The 22,022-nt window shown below is 36.1% G+C and overlaps 1 protein-coding gene across 5 annotated transcripts in view; it reads right to left on the bottom strand.

Moving 5' to 3' along the window:
* The window catches only part of DNAAF11 (dynein axonemal assembly factor 11), a 35,047-nt gene that overhangs the window by 3,344 nt on the left and 9,681 nt on the right, over positions 1–22,022 (bottom strand). For 3 of the 5 annotated variants that reach the window (XM_068180824.1, XM_068180814.1, XM_068180838.1), the window contains 6 exons: positions 21,370–21,555; positions 18,635–18,712; positions 15,939–16,004; positions 14,228–14,297; positions 13,303–13,398; positions 6,989–7,074 (listed from right to left, as the gene is read on the bottom strand). In XM_068180824.1, the coding sequence (XP_068036925.1) occupies positions 6,989–7,074; positions 13,303–13,398; positions 14,228–14,297; positions 15,939–16,004; positions 18,635–18,712; positions 21,370–21,555 (582 nt within the window). Of the gene's footprint in view, positions 1–6,499; positions 6,748–6,988; positions 7,075–13,302; positions 13,399–14,227; positions 14,298–15,938; positions 16,005–18,634; positions 18,713–21,369; positions 21,556–22,022 lie in introns of those variants that run through there. The other 2 variants (XM_068180847.1, XM_068180831.1) reach the window with 2 other exon arrangements.

Raw genomic sequence — 22,022 nt, 5'->3', positions numbered from 1 at the left:
CTCATATCTTTGATCTGGAATATATGGTTATTGACACGTGACTGAAAGCTTCCTTTCTGGTATCAGGATATAAAGATATTTAGGAGTCACAACCAACTGCTTTGAGGAGGCACTTTTTCAAATCTTTTAACACTGTGACTGAAAGAGGACAATAAATCATTATCACCCTAGACAAAGTTCTAATAAATCCTTTTCTTGAATAAGAAAATAGAGTGATTCCAGAATATGGAATGACATCTTATTTGAGAGCTTAGAGTAAGACAAATCTTTATTTTGGTATGTTATAAACTGATGGGGAATGTAGGATACTTGTTATACCCTGGTCTCAATTTTTGAAAATATAAGCTTAGAAAAAAATCTACTAGGTAATCTAAGCAAATAATTATGTTTTTTTTTAATACTTGGAAAATTAATTCCTCTTTCATTGTGTAAGAGACCTTTTAAATCTCCATATATGTGTGTGTTCTGAAATGAAGCTGTAACTGGAGTCTTCAGAATCAGCTGGAAGACATGAATACTGGTAGAATCAAATGCATTTCTCAGGGACAAAACAGTGAAGAATAACTAACAAATCAGTGGTAAATGTTCTGATAAAGAAAAGGCTGATGATATCTAGGCCATTCTGTTCTAAGAGACAAATATATTTCATGAATAGGATTCATCAGACTGAGAATATATATATTACTAACATCCATGTTTTTCTAAAAGTTAGACAAACAATCATAGCCACTGTAACATTTTCAACTTCACTGTTCCATCCCTTTCCTTCTTTTGAATAATCACTTCAAGATGCTAAATTTTAAACTGACCTTGTCTACAAGCAAGAAAAATATGCTCCAATACAGGCAATATGCAAACTGACTCTGAATTTCTCTATGTGGCTATAATATCATCTTATTTTCTCTCCTTTCACTGTTAAATTTGTTAGCCAAACTTGAAACCCTTAAACATTTGGGAAACATATACTGAAAACATAATTTATTCTAACTTTTTTTTAATGGATTGTTAGAAAGTAACCTTTAAGTCCATCTCTGCCCTCAGACTTTTGTCCTTGTCCCATATGCATAACCAAAGATAACTTTAGATGGCAGTGGTCAGGATCTAACTGAAGTGTTCTCTTGAGGATGTTTTCTCCAGAAGGGCACATTTCTGAAGCCTTCTCACCTTTATTATAGTTAAGGATTATCAGATGCCAGTGTGCAAATTAATTTTCAAATCACTTCTGAGGAACCCCACCTTTTGTTGTCCTAATTAGTCAAATGATGGAGATGCACACCCTCTACCTCGATTAGCTCCAAGCCTCTATGAGAATGAAAATGACTCCATACTTTGAAATTAATTTGAGTAAAAACATTTTAACATGTTTCTTAGTCATATCTGACTACAGTTTCTGGTTAAGAAGCCAATTAAATTACAGTTCCTATGATTCCTCCTTTCCCATGTAACATTACTTGCATTCTAAAAGTTCTCAATGTCTTCATGAGAGCTAGCAAACTTCAATACCAGAAAATATTAATTCTGCAAACTATTCAACACTCAAGATTTGTGATCTAATCCTAGGTATTTATCATCTCAATAGAACTGATAACTGACTTGTCATTTGTGATCTTTGCACACATTCACTTATCTATCATTCAGGCCACTCTTCAGATGCACTTGTCTTTCTTCACATTGAAATGTTTGTGCTTGGTTTAGACACTGAGAATTTGAGTTCTGAAAGATCACATAAATCCTCTTGCAGCTTTTTCTGATCAGTTTGTCTGCAATGCCATTCAGTTTCTGACCTCATCTTACCTCCCTTTCCCAATCCTGAGGAAATGACTCATTTTGTTCTACCGTATTTCTCTTCACAACACAGAGTTCTTTCCCTTCCATCTCATCACAACCCTCTGTTTAAGCTGTAGGAATTTAAGACTGGGAGAGATTTTCAGCCATTCAGTCAGTGCAAAGCAGTATTCTAACACTTCACAAGGACTGCTTCAAGAATTCAAATTAGAACTTCTCAATCCCAAAGAAAGATTCTTACTCTTACATCTACAGTTTTTTATCACAAATTTTATCTTTGCCTCTTCTCCAACCAAATGAACCAAGCTAAATCAGGGTCAGCCCGTACAACAGAGCTTTGCAGTATATTTCATCTTCAGCAACACTTACGTCTCAAGCAAGATAGCTGTAGAGAATTTTTGAAATAATCAGTCTTTTATTCTTTATTTGTTAATAAGCAAAGAAAAGCTTAACTAAACCCAAAGATTTCTCCAAGAAAAGTAAAGTAATGCTCGTTTATCACTGAAACTGCAAACCATAAAAGAAGTTCCATTGATGAGTCTTATTGTGACATGTTTGCTAGAAAATGATTGGAATTAAAATCCAATACAGTGATTAAAAACATTCAGGTTTTCTCAGTCTCAAGTTCAATATAACTTACAGGTAATTTTATATATTTTATGTCTCTCACAATTAGTGAAATTTGGTTGAAACCAGATAACCTGTTCAGAGGCATTTATGGGTTCACCAGCAGACAGAGGCAGACAATCCAGCAGCATATTTTTCTTTTTTTTTTCTCCTTAAGAATCCAGATGAAAAAAACCCAAATCAAACAAAACTGAAACAAAACAAAAAAATTGCCAAAAGCCAAACATTGTTCACTACCACTAAGAACTTATTCCAGTAGAATGTAAGTCAGATTTCCAACCTAATGTATTACATGGTATTCTCTATGGCATGTGCTGGCTTGGTCACACAGTACACTCCTGCATAGCTAAGAGGGGAAAAGACACTTAGGGCAGTCAGATTAGCAATGCCTGAACTACTAAGATAGGAATCACCTCTACCTTACACTCCTTATTTCAATATAAAAGGTGTTTATAGATCAGAACTTGCTGATTAGATTTTAATTCTGCAGAAATTGCCACTCTATTCCTTTGCCTCTTCAAATTAAACCATTCTCTGGCTGCATTTCTCAACCTCTCTGTACATAAAGATCTACAGTAACAAAAAACAAAATAAAAGCTAAAGAAGAAAACTCAAAAAATGAAACAAAACAGTTGTATTCCTATGAATATTTAATTGCTGGAGGAACTTAAATGTGCTTATATTTACATTTAGAGACATTTTGTGTTTAACTTTTTTCTTCTCCAACATGCTAAAGGAAGAATAGTCTAAAGCTGAAGGTACGAGACAAGGATTATTGACTTTATGCAACTGCTACTCTTAAGATTTCCAGTGCAACTTCTGAAAAGTCAGTTTCTATCTAGCTCTGAACTTCCTTTATGCAGCTATGGAGAACTCAACTTCGATATCTTACAGCTGTACTGGGAGGCCAGTTCCAGTAAGGAATGGCACACTCAGCTACTGCATTATTAGAAGCTTTGTAAATATAATAGATCAGTCTATTATTTTTATATTAGTCTAAATATTATAGATCAGTATAATGCCTTCCACAGAAACTTGCCTCTTTGAAGGCTCCAAATACATTTTCGTATATAGACACAGAAGAAATCTCTCATACATGGCAGAAGTAATGACAATATCATCATGTAATCTAGCTAACAAGAGTTAAAGAGATTTAAAGCTCTGCATTACAGTTTGGCAGATTATATGTCTGACAGCATTTAGCTAAGACATCTGTAGCTGTCAAGTATAATCACTGTAATGAATGTTCTTCTGTAATCTAAGAGACAGCTATTCAGCAAATTTTTAACATCTGGCTAGTCAGCGACTTTTCAGCTAAAGAGGTCAAAACACTATTTTTAGAAATAACTATACTTCAAAGATTCTTTTCCTACTTCTACTTCTGTGGTATATATTCTTCTAATATTTTAGCCCTCAAAATCTGCAGGAAGCATCATATTAAAACTGCACAGAAATCAAACACAAATTTTTGGAGTTTTAGTATGCCACGGAATATCTTTTGTTCAGCAGCTGGCAGGAAAAGGCACCATTTCACATTATTACTTCCATGCTCTCATTATTATTTAAATATTTACTATGCAGCTAAAACTAAAGACAGAGGGTTCTAAGGAAACATATTTTCCTAATCCACAAATTGTTTCTTTACCTTATTTTCTTGTCATGCATTTAAAAATTTAGCTGCACTTGTGTGGAAAAGCACTATTCCTTTTGCAAAGAAGAGGCATAGAATAGACTCACAGAATGGTTTGGGTTCAAAGGGAAATTTACAGGTCATCCAGTCCACCCACTCTGCAATGCGCAAGGCACATCCTCAAGTAAATCAGGTTGCTCAGAGTCCCATTCAACCTGACCTTGAATGTTTATAGGGGTGAGGCATCAATCACCTCTCTGGGAAGCTGGTGCCAGTGTTTCACCACCCTCGTAACACAAAAATTCTTTCTTATATATTTCCCCTCTTTACTTTAAAAAGTATGCCTTGAAATCTGTTCCCATCTTTTTTACAAGATTTTTTTTAGTGTGAAAAGCTGTTAGTAGGTCTCCCTGAAACCTTATCTTTTCCAGACTGAAGAACACAGACTCTCTCAGCCTTTCCTCATAGGAGAGGTGCTCCAGCCCTCTGATAATTTTTGTGGCCTTCCTCTGGACTGGCTCCAGCAGATCTATGTCTTTCCTGTACTAAGGATCCTGGAGCTGGATGCAGAACACCAGGTGGGGTCTTGGTAGAGCAGAGCAGAGAGGGAGAATCCCCTCCATCAACCTGCTGTCCATGCTGCTTTTGATGACACCCAGGACATGGCTGGCTTTCTGGCCTGCAAGTGCACACTGCCTGCTCATATCCAGTTTTTCATGCATCAGTATCCCCAAGTTCTTCTCAGGGCTGCTCTCAATCCCTTCTGTCCTCAGCTTTTATTTATACCAGGGGCTGTCCTGACCCATGTATACCAGCTTGCATTTGACCTTGTTCAACCTGATGACATTCATGTGAACCCACTTCTCAAGCTTGTCCACATTCCTTTGGATGGCATCCCACCTTCTGGCATGTGAACTGCACCACCCAGCTTGGAGTCACCCACAAACTTGCTGAGAGTGTGCTTGACATGAAAATGTACTGGTCCCAGTATGGGCCCCTGAGGGACACCACTTGTCAGTGATCTCCATGCAGAGATTGAGTCATTGCCTACTCCCCTCTGGACACAACCATCCTACCAATTCCTGATCCACTGAACCATCCATCCACCAAATCCATATCTTACCAAATTAGAGAGAAGGATGTTGGGGGAATGACGCTGTTGAGCCAGGGATGGGCGAAATGACTCGTATGATTTCAGAAGGCAAATGAGTGTTTATTCAAAAGCACTTCTCCCTCTTATAGAGAACATTGTGAACATTAATTCTATTGGTCTTAAAGTAAAAACATTTCACCTGATTGGTGCACTGGGCTTAGGTCAGTGTGGTAGAACATATCTATAAACAATATGAATGGAAAGCAAGATAATAGATTGTTTACATTCCTCTCGGACTTTTCCCCAGGCTTAGCCTGGCAGAAATCTTTCTCTTTTTCTCTCTGACTGAAGTGAGAATATCCTCAGGGGAGGACCACGACCAAGGCCTTACAAAAATCCAGACAGATGACAGCCGTAGCTGTTGTCTTGTTCACTGATACAGTCATTCAATCACAAAAGGCCATTAGGTTGGCCTTGCCCTTGGTGGAGCTGTGTTGGCTATTCTGAATCATTCCTCTGTCCTCTGTGTGCCTCAACACAGCTTCTTGGAGGATCTGTTCCATGACTCCCAGGCAGAGTAGAAACCCCAAAGGGGAGGATGATATTCTGTCAGCTGACAAGTTCCTAGCATCCTTCTTTCTACTCTTTTTAAAAATGGGTGCAATATTTCCATTTTTCCAGTCACCAGGGACTTGACCTGATTTCCATGACTTTGCAAGTATAATGGAGACTAAGCATCCTCCACGTGACCTAGACCTTCTAAAAATATTTGAAACACTCTGTAGTCAGAGTGATACACTGTTGTAATGACTGCTGCTTAAGGAAAGGGTACAGTCCTTGGGGCTCACTAGTAATCTCAAAAAATACTTGCAGGTGCCCTCTCATCTTCTCATAAGGCAGATCAAGAAAAGAAGTTAATGACTGATTTTTCTTAGAAATAAGAAATTAAAAGTAGAATTAATTACAATTGACTCTTGCAGAATCATTTTGTCAGTGTCCTAAATATTGAGACCAAGAACAGCCACAATCCAAAATGCCATTTTTTACTAACTGCTTAGCCTCTTTAACAAGATTCAACACAATAAAATCAAAAAAGGAAACAAGTGCAATACTTCAAATATAAATGGATAAACAGCTTAAGGGACTTTGCTGCTACAATATCTTATTCTGGTATGAATATCATTGGCTATAGCAAAAGGAAAAGGAAAGATTAAAACATGTATTATGGTATTTGTACTTAGGCCAAGTGTTCATGAACCCCACTGTCTGTCTACAGTAGCACTTGCTAGGGGTAAAAACAGAAAATAGTGCATCACTGATATTCACTTGCTTTGGGCAGTCATTCATTACAAGATTTCAAGAGATGGAGTTGACATCACATTTAATATGATAGATCTGTGTTACAAAACCTTGCAGAATTGTTTTTTGAACCTATTTACTAGAGCAGCAGATCAGTCTGTATAACAGTAAGAAAATACATTAATGAGAGAGATTCAAAGTAACTGCTCTCTAAAAGGTTTCCAGAGTTGGGTTCCATGGCAAGGAGCTCTGTAGAAGCCATTCTCAGAAGGTGATTTCGTTTTAGTATATACCAGTTAACAACCTGAAAGAGCTGATTGAAAAAAAACTGATAGGAAAAAGTAAGTGGATTTTTGGCTCTGCTATTGAAGGAGATCACTTTTTAATAAACAGCACCAGACAGGATATTAATCTAAAGCTTTCAGAGATACTTTTACTCTACACTAATCAATATTTTTATATTTTCAACAATAACATAAAAGAAGTACATATTCTGGCATGTGAATAACACACTGATAAAAATAAAACTGATGCAGAAGATAAAAAGGAATTACCTTCTTGTGTTTTTTTGTTGTATATTGCAGTCAGAATGTTTAATTGAAGCTGAAACTTTTTGCTTAGCCAGGATTATTTCTTTAGCCTAAAATAAAAATAGACAAAACATAATTCTCATAAAAGTTGACACTTTTGCTTGCAAGCATTTAAATAATCTTTCAAAAATAGAAAATTGAGAGTGTCTGCATAAATTTTCTCTTGTGACATTTACTCTTTCTGTTACATTTTAACACTTTTCACTCAGCATGAAACATAGACATAAGGCAAGTTAAACCAAATTATCTGAATGGAAATATAGTCAAACATTTATAAAATTATACAAAAAAGAGTATTTAAGTATATACATCTACTTGTGTTTAAATATATGCTATCTTGTTTAGCACCATGTTAAAAATGCACATTACTGACTGCATGTCAGTTCTGGTGTCCAAATACTTGTTCTGACATTTTTATTAAAAAAATCAGCTGCAGTCTGGACTTCTCCTCACTCAAATGACAAGTGACCACAAACTCTCTCAGCTCCTTTGCTAAAACAGAAACTTAGGTTCAAAGTCTAGATGAATTCCCCTTCTCAAAGAAAACATATCCACCATGATTTTTTGGAAGATGTGTTATTGACAAAAGGGTATCTCATAGCAAAAGGAGATTGCAAAAGGATGTCTCTTTCCCTTCATAACAACAGCATGGGAGAGGGATCCCTTAAGCATCTGAAAGGAGGAAGAATAGGAACTATACCAAATAGTTCATGTTATTGACTGATTCATAATCCAACTGATTTGAGAGCAGTCTGTTCCAGAAGCCTTGTGAATTTAGTCTCCACTTTGAACCCCAAATTATATAAAGACAGAGTCTGTAGCTTCTGTCATCTGTTTCTGGAAATCAGTGGGAAGAGGCCGAACGCCTCTGATTCTGTATATACTCTGATGAGGGAAAGAAAGCCTTGTTTCTTTCTACATTCCCTCTTTTCAAGTGTTCTTTTTTTTTTTAACAGAAATTCATTCTGCTGATCCCCTTGAGACTTGTGCTTCTTACTTTGTCCTCAGAGCCCATCATCAAGGATGGTGAAGAAATGTGCTGATTCTGCACTCCTAAGAAAATACATCCTTGGCAAGAACTGACCTTGGAACTTGGGGAAGGGTTAGGATTTGTCTATTTCGGGCTCAGTAGTAAGATACCACTGTGAAATTTGAAGCCTGTGGTATATAAGAAAATGGACTAAATTAATATAATGAAGCTTTCTGAAAGTTATTCTATGCCACTAATATTTATGATACTAATATTATGATTTCTAATATTTACATTTTTGTGCATAGTTTTGGGCACCACCATATAAAAAAGACATGAAGCAATGAGAAAGCATGCAAAGGAGGCCATGAGGATGGTGAAGGGTCTGGAGGAGAAGCTGTATGAGGAATGGCTGAGTCTCTTGGTCTCTTCAGCCTGGAGGAGATGGAGGGGAGGCTTCACTGAGGTCTTCAACATCCTCATGAGAGGAAGAGGACAGGCAGGCACTGATCTCTTCTCTCAGGTAAGTAGTGGCAGGACCCAAGGGAATGGCCTGAAGCTGTGTCAGGGGAGGTTTAGGTTGGATATTAGGAAAAGGTTCTTTACCCAGAGGGTGTTTGGGCACTTGAGCAGGCTCCCCAGGAAAGCTCTCACAGCACCAAGCCTGACAGGGTTCAAGAAGCACTTTTGACAATGCTCTCAGGCACATGGTGTGACTCTTGGGGTGTCCTGTGCAGGGCCAAGAGTTGGATTTGACAATCCTGATGGTTTCCATCCAACCCAGCATATCCTATGCTTCTATGATTAATTAGAAAACAGAAAATGCACCCCTTTTAAGATCATTATCAAAGGATTCTAGGTAGAGATGTTTTAAATAAAATCTGGAGTGTATTTGAGAAAACAGAAGAAATATTCGAAAGCCGTGTTTTTATTAATATTTTCAGTCCATTCTTTTTTTCCTACAATGGTTTTCTTATTCTACAATGGGAATTCCTCTGTGTAACAGATTTTCCCTGAATCACATTTATGCTGAAGGATTATTAGATTTCTAGGGTTCTACAGCTGTGTCTCCACATGCCTTTGATGGTAATGAAATATTACTGTATTTACCATACCTAGATAAGTAAGAATTATATAAAGTAATTCTATCAAATAACACTGACATGCATAATACACACCACTCCTATTTTTAGATTAATTAAGGAATCTAACTCTCATTGATCTTTAAATTTCTAATCTCTTTTGAAATCCCAGGCAATAAAAAGCTGCCAGCATTCATTTGTGACTGGTAATATAATAAAGAATTAATCAAAAGTCCAAATTTTACTCTCTGACTCACTAAACTAAGGAAAAGAAAATTTTAAAACATACAGAGAATGTCTCAAAACCCTAAATAAAACCTGCTTGTTAATAACACTGGGGCTTGATGCTTTTACTGGGGCAGTAATTAAAATGCTGGTGTAATCTACTGATGACATTTCATGAAATAATTTATTAATTTGCCAATTTTAGTCAAATTCTATTAAAGAATCTCCCAGTTTTTCATTTGCCTGCATCATCTGTAAAGATGATGCTGCCAGAGCATAGAAGTTCAAAATCTGAGAAGCTTCCTGTCACAAATATTTTTCCCACAACACAAGGCATGTAAAATGTAGTCACTATCAACACCTTACTCATGCAAAATCTCCATACAAAGGATTATTGCAGTATAAACACTACACTTTTAAAATGTCACTATATTCTTTCACTGAACATTGTGTCCTTCAGTTTCTTTTGATGACCTTCCAAAAAATGTTGGTAAACACTGCCTTAGAAAGGTACCCATTCTGTCATGATTTGTTGTGTAGCAAGTAATATGGTGAAAAATATGTTTCCAGAAATGAATGTGAAAATTATTCCTCTATTTTACTTCATGTAGAATTTACTATCTCCAACATCTGTGATGTGACAAGGTCATCAGAGAGGCAAGGAAAGAGGTTTTGTTTTTGTTTTTAAAGACTAGGGAACTATAAACAGGCTGGAAGATGATTGGTGAAAGGTTTATTAACCTGATCAGAAGCTCATTAAAACAAGTGAAAACCACTTAGAATTCAGATAGATTCCTGTTGTGTTACTGAGAAGAGAGAGATGTTTTTAGGATACTATTGCATGAAGCTTATTATAGGAAACTATTTTTAGATTAGTGGGCAATATTTCAATTATGTAAGGAATATGCTAGGCCATTTACCTAGTTGCAAAAAAATAATATTTTGATAACTTTTTTAGGAACAAAAGGATAAAATACAGCTTAATATGGTCATTAAGCTTGTCTTGTCACTGATAAAGCCTGAAAGAAATTGATTGTATTCTGGTCTTCCAGAATACAAATTCCTAAGAGGAATTCCCATTAAGTTGCTGATCTTGAGCTAGTATTCTCAAGCATTGATAAAATCAGCCACAATATTCTGCAAGAAAAGTATTTATTGGCCTTCCTGTTGTCAATCATTATTCATTTACCCTTCTTCCTATATGACATCCCATTAATCATAGGAATAAAATTTGTATGGTTCAAGATCATCTGAAGAGGATCTATGCCCCAAAAATTTAAACTGAGCACTCTATTTCAGTCCTAGGGGAAGAGAACAGATTCTGTGACTGTAAAATGAACAGTGAACAATAGGTTAGTATCCTTTACATGCAATAGCAGTAAAGTAATACAGATCCACCTTTGGTCAGCAAATCCATGAAGTTCACAGGATCACAGAATGCTGGAGATTGGCAAGGACTTGTGGAGGTCATCTAATCCAAGCCCCCTACTCAAGCAGGGCCCACTTGAGCCAGTTGCCCAGGACCACTGGGCATTCTAAAGATGCTTTAGAATATCTCCAGGGATGGAGGATTCACAACCTCCCTGGGTGACCTGTGCAGGCACCTGATCACCCTCACAGTACGAGATTCCTGGTCTTCAGAGGAAACTCCTGCATTTCAGTCTGTGCCTATTGTCTCTGGTGCTGTCACTGGGCACCACCGAAAAGAGCCTGGCTCTGACTCTTGGCACCCTTCTTTTAGGTATTTCTGTGAATTGATAAGATCCCCTTAAGCCTTCCCTCCTCCAGGCTGGACAGTCCCAGCTCTCTCAGCCTTTCCTCACAGGAGAGGTGCTCCAGTTCCTTGATCACCTTTGTGGCCCTTTGCTGGATTCTCTCCAGCAGGTCCATGTCTCTCTTGCCCTGGGGAGCCCAGCACTGGACACAGCACTCCGTCTGTCTCTCACCAAAACTGAACAGAAGGGGAGGATGGCCTTTCTCCACCTGCTGGCCATGCTCCTAACACTGCTCAGGACTCAGCTGGTGTTCTTTGACACAAGAGGGTATTGCTGACTCATGTTCAACTACGTGGCAACCAAGACTCCCTTTGCTTTTCTGCAACGCTGCTTTCCAGAATCCACTGACAACAAAGACACCATGCAGCATTCCATTCATGCACCCCTTGCTGTGTCCAAAATACTCAAGCAGAGTAGTTTAACCAAACCAAGGTTAGGTTAGAGAGAACCAAAGCTGAGAACATCTACCCAGTTATTCTCACATTTTACTGAGATGTATTCTGAATCATGTATTCTGAGATGAAGTATACTCCAGAGCCTCAGGCTAGGCAAAATACGTAGGTGTAGCTAAAATATTAAGGTAGGTTAAATATAAAGTTAGTAATGTAATAAAGGCAGTTCTCAATCACAATCTGAAGAGAGAATATTCATTTTGCTGATTTAGGTATGATTTTATAGGCAGGAAGCAGAGTTAATATATATCCAGACACACTTGGAAATATTTACATTTTCTAAGGCATTGATCAACCACAAAGGGACTAGCAAGATGTATGAGTAATAAAAGCAGGGTATGGGACAGCAAACTGCAAAGACAAGTAACTATTAAACAAAAAAAATCATATACATTTGAAAATTACACTATCCAAAATGACAAATATCAAGGTCTCTCTCTTTCAAACAAATTTATGGAAACATAAATTCTCATTTGAGTGAATTTTGAGCATTCAGAAAATATCTACCTTAACCAAATAAGTACAATTTTCAGTATTCTTATAGTTTTTGGCAAAAATGCACGTTTGATGCTAGAGTGACAGTTTGTGATTCGATGAGGGGCTGTCCTCATAGGGACAGACAGATGGTATGGGACTGGAGTGTAGAAGAGAAACATACAAGGTAATAACCACAAAAGATAGAGCCAAAAGTTAGAGCTACTAGATGCCTAGTCTTAGAATTAAATCAGAATCACAAAGTGAAAAAAATGACCCCATATAGCAGGTGAGGCTATTTCAGCTAAATAGTTTCTTCCTTCAGAAGGAAAAGCTGTATTTGATATATTCTGGTGAGCTCACACATATCCTCTGCCCTTACACAGCAGAGAAATTTCCTAAAGGGCAGAAGGAAGGGCAGAAGGGTAAGGCTAGAGCACCAAGAGGTTGTTTTTTTACTGTATCCCTGGGCAGGATTATCATATTCCAAAAGCCAAAAGTATAAGATGACCTACAGAGGCCTTAAAAGCAACCCAACCCTCACAAGGCAACAGCAGAAGATGCTGCAGTTGATTAACTTCTCCCTCAGCATCCAGAACCCCACCATATAATCCTTTCTCATCTCTGAACTCCACCTCCATAGAACTTCCAGCTCCCTGTCCGCTCCAAGCAGTTTCAGTTGAAACACCATGTTGCCACAACCTTCTTGCTTTTACTCCTTCACAGTAATTTGCACAGCTGGTCAGGGGATCTTTTCCAGCCAGGCAGAGCATGAAGGGAAAATGAATTAAGCAACTCTTTTTCCAAACACATGAGAAATGAATGTAGTGCATCATCCCTTTATTTGAACAAATATATAACCTTCACACATACGTGTGCCCCACAAATTTTGATAAACTGATTTGTTCTTATTATTTCACAAGTGGAAAAAGGAAGTAGGTATGTGTTTATTTTCATTATTTTTAAAAAAGGTATCTTCTTACACATTTGCACAATACTGCATGTTTTGCATAGTTTCTCTTAGCATATAAAAAAGCTGATCTTGTTTAAAGTAAAGGAAATACAAATTTCTATTAATACTGATTTACATTGTGTTCCTCTAGAGGGATTTTAAAAACTAAGGCTTGGCTCTGCAATTAAATTGTCTTTATGCAATGCTCCTTTTTTGGAAAATATGCCCTGATGGGAAAGGCTAGACTGTGTATCTTTAGCAAGCCAGATGTTACCTGTAACTCAGAAACATTCCCAAAGTACTCACAACATTTAAGGACCTTTGTATGATGTCTCCTATTTTACATACCTTTGGCATGGTGACAACTAAATGACCAGTTGTTTGTGATCTTTTAGCAGAGCTGCTGTCTGGCTTCACTTCCTCAGGGAGCACAAGCTGAAAAGGCTACAAGACAAAATGGAATTGAAGTATATCATGCTAAAATATTTTTTTCTTTCTTTCACATGGACAAAACAAATACAAAACCACCACCATCACATCCTTTGATTTTTAGGACATTGCAGGTCTAAACGCTTTCACTTTATGTATGGTATTACTAAACCTAATAAATTATGCTAAATAGCTTTTGCTTACAAGTAGAGTCAGATGTATGTTCCTGAATTGCTGGTATTCCTGAAGTGGTATTTCTAAAGAAGGTTATAAAATGATGCTTGACTTATATTAGCAATTAGATGAGAAAGATTATCCAGTCTATTTAGACATAAATCAATTCTCAAGATTTGTTTATGCAGTTGGCTCAGTTAAATATAGGGATTTTGGTTTACTGTGGAAGCACTTTGAATTTTTTTAAATTATGATAAAATTAAAACCAACAAGAAAAGGGAAAACTGGAATGACATTTTCAATGCCCTTCCAAAAGAACATACATCCATTGGTTTCTGTCAGCTATAAATTCCAGATTGTGAAATTGCAAAATTCTAGCCTAGGGCAACTAGGAAGCTCTCTTCTAAAGTGAATTATGGTACGCTCTGTTGGGGGAATAAGAAGAGAGAAGAGAAGGAAAGCAAAATTTTATTTCAGGCTTTGTACATCTTCTGGTTAGGACTTCCATGGCTTATGTGTGGTTCAAAATGATGTTGGTATTGAAAGAACATTCTCTCTGCATAGATGCAAATGACTGGTAACTTACAGAAGTCATATCCAGAGTCCACTATGGCAAACTATGGCAAATATTAACTCTTGATTTGAAATTAATGTATAAGAAGTCACGAACCTTTCCCTTCACCAGTACTCGTATGTAAGTTGGCTGCACATCAACATCAAGTAAAGAAGTGTCCAAATGTCTTCAGAATGAAATATAAATAAATGAATCAATCTACAATAGATCATATAGCTCTTTCAAAGTTTCACAATTTATAAAGCACAAGCTTAAATTTCAGTTATTAAATTTTCCAAAATACTATTAGGATTTAAAGTTTTGGGGAAAAACACCCCATGATCTTCCTGTGAATGTCATTTATAATAATGTCTAAATTCTGTCAAGTCCATGATATTAGCTATTGTATAACTGCAAGGATTCAAAATCCTTGAGGAAAACAAAAAGGTTTTTCATCTGTTAATTCAGTGCTTTATATTAATATGAAAATTAATCAATGTACTATTTAAAATTGTGAAAATAATTTGCTACTATTCCTTCTGAAGGTTTTACTACTAAAATTATAACAGAAATTCCCTTTTTTGTACAGAATTTGCTGGAAAACAAAGAACGGATATACTTTCCATTCCCAGAGAACACAGTAATTTTAAATCTTTCAAACAAAATTTGTGGCCTGTAAAAGCTCCACTTTTACATCTGCTCTTCACTATGTGACACCCAATGTGACTCATGGGAATGCACAAGAACGTATTTCCCCATTTCCCTTCTTTTACAATGTTACTTTACAGGTGAATTTTTCAAATGTTTTAGTCTGCATTTCTTGCAAGTGAGCACAGACTACTAAAATATGGACTACCCAGGGTCCCAAAGTGTTCAAGAAATGACTGTACATGGCACTTAGTGTCATGGTGTAGCTGACAAGGTCATAATGGGTTAAAGGCTGGACTTAATGATCTTGAAGGTCTTTTCCAACCTAAATGATTCTCTGATTCTGTGGTACATCCAGCAATTTATTGCACCTGAAAAGATTTTCTGAGGTTCTAGAAAAAGATCTGTATCTTGTAAGTCAGAAACATAGAGCAAACCTCTTCTGAGGGAAATGAATGACTTTCAAGGGAAGCACACCTGGCATGAGTAATATTTTAGTGCGATAAAACTAGTTCAATTTTTATGGAACAAGTTTCTATTATGGATAGATAAACTTTTGGGTTTCCATCCCCTTCCTGAAGAATGGAAAAGGTCACTGTAATGCTTAGCAGTATATGTACTACCTCCTTGTCATATTTTGCCTGATTCAATCAAATTTCTTCCAAGCAATGCTCTGGTACATTTCAAGAACAGGAATGTGCCACGTATTCTTTCCACTAATCAAGGAAAATAAGACAAGTCTACACTACTCTGTCTCAGGAAGAAGAAGAATTTAACTAGAAGCACATGAACTGTTCTGAAGCACTTCTAGGGCCAAAGCATGAGCAAAAAACCCACTCCCTACAGCCCTTATCTGCAAAGGAGGAGTGGAAAAGATTTTACATATGTATAAGAGAACAGGTGTGGAAGACACCTGCCTGTGTCTGCAGAAAACATCAGTTCCCAAAAGGACTATTAGACACAGTGTCCATTCAGGATTAACAGAACAGTCTGAAGGGCCTTTGGCTTATTCAACTTCACTTCTTTGGCACAGGTTTTGAGATTGGTTCCATTATCCACTACATTATTTGTTTCCTTCTTGAAAAGTACTCATTACAGAGAGCAGTATAACTGAAACATTATTACAATCTGTGTATTACATCTTATGAGTGGCAAAAATTATTGGGAAAAAAGATCTGACCTGTAAACAGCAAGATCCAAGATGATCTGGTTGTTTTCTTCATCATCTTTCAGAGAGAAATGAAGCCTAATAACAATGACAAGAAACACCTCCAGGATAAATACTACTGGAGTGAATAAACAAACATTACAGCATAGTTCAAATGTTAGCAATTTTAGATGAACATAAACACCATTTAGACAATATGTCATGTGATCATTTAGAAACAGTTGCAATTTGCCCCACCATCAGAAAAAATACTGGCATTTGAGCCAAGGTCACTCTGATATTTATTTTCTGTTCTCCCTACTCAAACCACAAGAATAAGAAAAAAAAATCCTCTGCTGAAGGTCAGTTAAAATTAAGCTCATTCTTACAATGCAGAACGAGAGACATCTGCTGGTGAAACCTGTTTACTCTATTACATCTTCACAGAAAAAAACAGTTCCAAAATGCATGAAAAACATAGAACTTTCTAATTCTGACCTTATGGTATGTTTAAAAAAATGTACTTTTGTTCATAGTAATTAATTTGCCCCAAGTATAAAAAATCTGTCTGTGCATTTCCAGAGTAAAACCTGATTTGCATAATATCCTTGATTCTATAAGCTTTATATTTGTTCAAAATGAGCCTGTAGATTGTATTAGCTGTGTGTTTGTGATCTGTTGGCTGTGTTCTTAAAATTGAGAATGAATCTTACCAGTTATAAATTGATGCCATCTATTACTACAACTGTAAGGAGATCTAGTCTAGGCTTACAAGTTCTGCTCATATGCTCAAACATCTCCCATGCATGAAAGCAGAGAAAAAACAGAATGAAATTACCTACAAATGAGAAGCTTTTGATAAATTAGTTATTAGTATAAAATGAAAGGATTCTGCTTAATATAATTTATCTGGACTATTTAAGTGACATTAAAATACTCAGATGTGTTTAGGTAATGGAAAGATGCTCAAATGTTAACAGATCAGATGACAAATTTTTTCAGCAATAAAAATATTTGCAAGATACTTTTCACTCTCTGCTCTCCTATATTCTGGAACAGTCAATTTGCAAGAAAGTTTACGAAGGGTTGTAGTTTACGAGGTTTTTTTAATGGAAAAGTGCAAAGAATACAAAACAGCTTTATTTCCCGTCATACTGCATCACTGATATTGAGAATCCACTAAAACATGAAGGGTGAACAAGAGGACAGAACCATAAAATTTTCCAGGAGGAATCTTAATTAGAACTGAAGAAGAGAATAGTCTGTCCTTAGCAGCAATCAGCCATTCCTCTTGCTAACTTTCCAAAAGATCATCAGAGAAGCTTGGACATTTTTATGGACATGAGACTTCCACGTTGAAGCAAAAACTTTGGAGAACACTATCTGCTTACTTCTATCTCTTTCTTTATGTCTCTCCAATAGACTGCCAGATTGCACTGAACAGCTGTGACATTCTTGTTGAAGTCATGATGAAAAATGCTCATTGGTCTGGCTTTATGTGGGCACATCCACAGACTAAATTCAGAAAACTTGGGTGACACAAACAGGGATGCTACTAACAGTGAACTCTGTTTCTTCTAAAAAAGATAGCTAGAAATTTAGTCTAAATGTCTCTGCTTTTTAGAGGCACAAGCAAGTTCTATTAACACAAGATTTAAATTATTTTAGGCTTGTCTTTTTGGATTAGAAAATGATACAATTTTTTTTCAGTCAACACATTTTTACTGAAAAAAGTACATCAGTACAATGGAAAGTATAGACAGACTAAACATGGCTCTACATGACACAAAACTCTTCCACTACCTTTAATTCTCTCTGTTCTACTGAAAACTGTGCACTGCATATAATTTCTTGAATTTGCAAGGATTTCTAAATTTCCAAGATTTAGAAAGCAGTCTTCATGCAAATGATAAGCATGTTCATAGATTTGATTTTGCAGCTAATTTGATCTTAAATGGAAAAACTTCTCAAGAAAACAGCAAAGAGGTAAGTGGCTACTTTCTCATCCCAGTGTCCTGCAGGAGGCCCCTATGGCAAGCTGTTTATAAGGAATAATGTTTGCACACAGTCTCTTGCTTTCTATTAGAAAATGAATGTTTGATTCAAGTAAAATTAATGGCTGATATCCCTGGAAACTAATTCCAAAACACCCCAAAACCCAAGTGCCTTTGTCAATGGCAAAACACAAGACATTTCCCTGTATCCCCATCCTCTGCTGCTGGAGACCTCACTCAGGGTCACAGGGCCTCTTGCCACAGAAGCTGATTATCCTTCCCAATTCTGCCAGTTTTACACCTGCCATCAGAGGACAGAATGATTTTGTCCAGAAATATCATTGGGATGTATTTTTTCACATTTAAAGTGACTTCTCATACACATTTATCTTCAACAGTTAAACTTTTTATACTATTAGCAAGATGCTCCAAGAAAGAGTCTTACTATAGAAGGGAAAAGACTAAAATATCTTACATCTTTTACAGAAAAACAAGTTATTCAATCTTTAAAGACAAAGATATTAAATTAAACAATCCTCAACACTTAACACAATGACAACTGATTCTTTTTCCAGCATCAGAATATAAATTTAGAATACAGTTTTCCCACAAGGAATATAATACTGCAACAAGAATCTCTCAGCCCTCTTATTTTTGGATTGTGTCATATATTGAAATAGTTGCCCATATCAACTTCAGAGAGATTAGACTGTTTAACCTCTTAACCTTACATACTTAGGCACATTCACATTCAGAACTTTTCCTTCTGCAGTGACCAATGTCCAAGCAGTCTTCTCTCTCTTTTTTGATTCCCTTAACAAAACAGAAAGAAAAATTGTTTATGGTTAATCATTAAAAAGTTGCATTATTAAGTATAATAGCAAAAATAAAGAAGAGGATGGCAAGAGGTAAGAATTATCTGGTATTTGATGTTAAGGCTACAATTTAGTTCAGGAACAAAACAGATTGCATCACAGGTCCAATTCCACATTGAGAACATCTAAAGATGAGCAAATAATTTATAATGTCATGACTTACATGGACAGTAACTTCTTCTGCATGTCACCATGTCCATTATCAAACAGAAATATTTCAGATTATCTGGTATACCTCAAGGAAACCATGGATGGCTTAAATCTATGAAATGGGACAGTTTTTTATTTCATTTTTCTAGTTAGGAATGGTCAAATGCATCATGAGGTGCTGCCACTGATAAATGGTTTGATGTATGGGCAAGCAATTCTACAGAGTTTTTATTCATGCTCACTTGATTACTCCCACTGAACAAATGCTTGGCCTGCTTCCAAACAGCATCTGTCTCTCAATCACTATTTTGCTGTAGCAAAAAGAATTTTAATGGTCAAAAGATTAAAAGCAGCATCAAATAGGATATAGTAGGACCAAAGGGCAGACATATAGATTATTTGTTGATGCATATATTACATTTTTTGTTGTGTTTGTTCAAAAAATGCAATACATATTCCTGAATCATTGATGATGTACTGAGATATTACTTTAATATTCACTATCCATTTCCAGCTATTAGCAATTAAACTATATCTTTCATTAAGTACAATAAACTAGCTAGGATAAATTTATCTGCCCAAAGTAGATCACAGTAAGATCATTAAGACTTGTAATACTGTTTTTTTCCTGTGTAAATGTTTAGATTATGGGCAAGGGAAGGAAGAGTAAGGAATCTTAGCAACACGAAAAGGAAAAGTCTGCTCACAGCTAAGTAAAAATACCGAGTTTTCTTTAAAAATACAGCACTGTAACTGTCACATTGCATTAATCCACTCTTCAGCTGGTCAATATAGTGGGTTTGGCCACTTTAGTCAGCATATTAAAAGGGAAAACATTTCTCAAAAAAACCCCAACAACAATCCATTGCTTCTTTTTTGTTCCTGAACCTATTTCTTACTATAAGGTCAAGATTAAGACCATGTTAAAGGTAAATCACTAATGATAGATATAAAATACTATTGATTTAGAACACCTTGGGGGGAAAAAACCCATAAAAATAGATCTGATCTATAAATACAATGGATTTGAAGAAGAAATAAAAGCACTTAAATAGATCTACTGGAACAACTACATAAAACCAATTTCTCTTTAAGAAATACAATTATCCAAGTGTTAAACACTATTCCATAATATAAATCAGCTTTTATGTGGGATTTGTGGGCTGCCAGTGTCCACACCTGAAGTCCTAGACTTGACACTTAAATGCAAAGTGAATGAACCACCACTCTGTTCAAAAGATGTTGTCAGAAACACTTCACAAATTATATTTTACCACCTGTTAGCTTTTAATAATCTGTTCCCAGATGAAACTGTCTATTCATGTGAACCATTTTAAGGAGACGCCATGAAACTTTCTCAACACCAAATCAAAATGACCCATGAAAGGACTTTTAAACTCTTTCAATGCCTTGGAAATTTAGAAAAATTCAGAAATCATTATTCTACCTTTATTATAACACTGTTTGGACTGTCCTTGAATATTTAAAGGGAAGCATTTGGAACACATTTGCTTTTGACTAGAGCAAGGCATTTCCAACACAGCAAAACTTGAACTGGCTAGAATCTGAGTTTCACAGAAGCTCTTCCGGGAACTTAAATTAATAATAGCAACAAGTTATGCACATTTCCAGATTTCCTGAAGAATTCCCTAGGACTGACTTTTTCAATACTTAGTCTTGACAAAAATTTTAAAAAGCAAGCCCTTAAAAAGAACAGCTAAAAAAATCTCCGGCACAAAGTATAAGTAAAAGAGAGAAACAAAAAGAAAAAAAAGAAAAAGACATTGTTTACAATGTCTGTGGAACTGATAATCCAGCAGCAATACTGGGTTTTTTTGCTAGTATCTGCATATATTTTGCAAGTTCAGCAAAACAAGTAACAAATTTATAAAGTTTTAAAGGCTCTTCAGGGACCAGACTTCTTCAGATTCACTATGCCGAATAACAAAGATAAAAGAATCTTATGACCCGTGACAAATATTTTTGATAAAGTATGAGAAAAAAGCTTCTCAGTTACATAGAAAAAGTGCCTGAAATGCCACTTGTGCAAAAAACTTGTAGCATGGCCTGCATTATGGCCTGCATGGCCTGCAATCTGCACTATGGATAAATGTTTTTAGCAGAATGTTAAATGTTGAACTACACAAAACAGTTAGCCAGCAGAAAAGTGGAACTTCTAAACTCCATAAAAAGAAGCTGAAAAATTTATATTCAAAAACTGAGGAAAAATAAAATAAGAAGTACCTAAATGAAGTGCAGAAAATGAAAGAAAACAAAATCAACAATCTGAATATTTAGTTTAGACTGTATAAGCCTCTTTTAACAAACAACAGGGATTTAAGCTGTCAGTTCTCAGTAATATTTAATGTCAGGCAATCATCTGCCTGTTCTCTGCCCCTTTGAAAATTTCTCCTTCAATTAATCAAAGTTATTAAAACGAAGTACCTTACATTGTCTTTAGCTCTCCGTTTTTCTTCAATATATCTGTGAGTTTCTAATCTAGATTCTGGAGTATATGGTGTAGGCTCCTCCCAAAATTTCCTGTCTTCATCATCATTTTCAACGGTTCTGCATCTTTCCCGCTGTCCACCTCCTTCTGCCTGATTGGGTTTTTCCTGTGGGGAGTCTGGGCTATACAAGATCACTGAAATATTATCCCAAAGAAATGAAGGAAGAGTAACTTGCTAATAAATTACTGCAATAATATTTTTTCAACCCAATAAAAACTGTACAATTCCTACCAAGAATGGTATTTTATATATTTGGAGAACATTCTCTGCTCTGCTTCTTTTGTCAATCGACAAAGCATATTTTGACATAATGTTTTTCATTTACCTGACTATGAAGTGATAGTATGGCTATACTTAATCCCCTGAAAACCCTGATAGATAGTTCAACAGATTTAATTTCAGAAAAAGAATTTTCAGATACCCTCACAACTTTCAGGTGAGAAAAAACCTTCAGTCCATGTACTGTTTAAGAATTCCCAATATTAGGCAGCAACAGATTAGAAATTTATAAGGTAGCAATGAGTAGCTCCTCAAATACAATCTTAACACCCGAATATTTTTTTTTCTCCCTAGCTCTAAGCTTCTGTA

The sequence above is a fragment of the Anomalospiza imberbis genome, chromosome 1 (assembly GCF_031753505.1).
Source record: "Anomalospiza imberbis isolate Cuckoo-Finch-1a 21T00152 chromosome 1, ASM3175350v1, whole genome shotgun sequence".
Classification (NCBI taxonomy): domain Eukaryota; kingdom Metazoa; phylum Chordata; class Aves; order Passeriformes; family Viduidae; genus Anomalospiza; species Anomalospiza imberbis.
The sequence above is the reverse complement of the archived record's forward strand: the minus strand, read 5'-3'. Positions and strand labels throughout refer to the sequence as shown.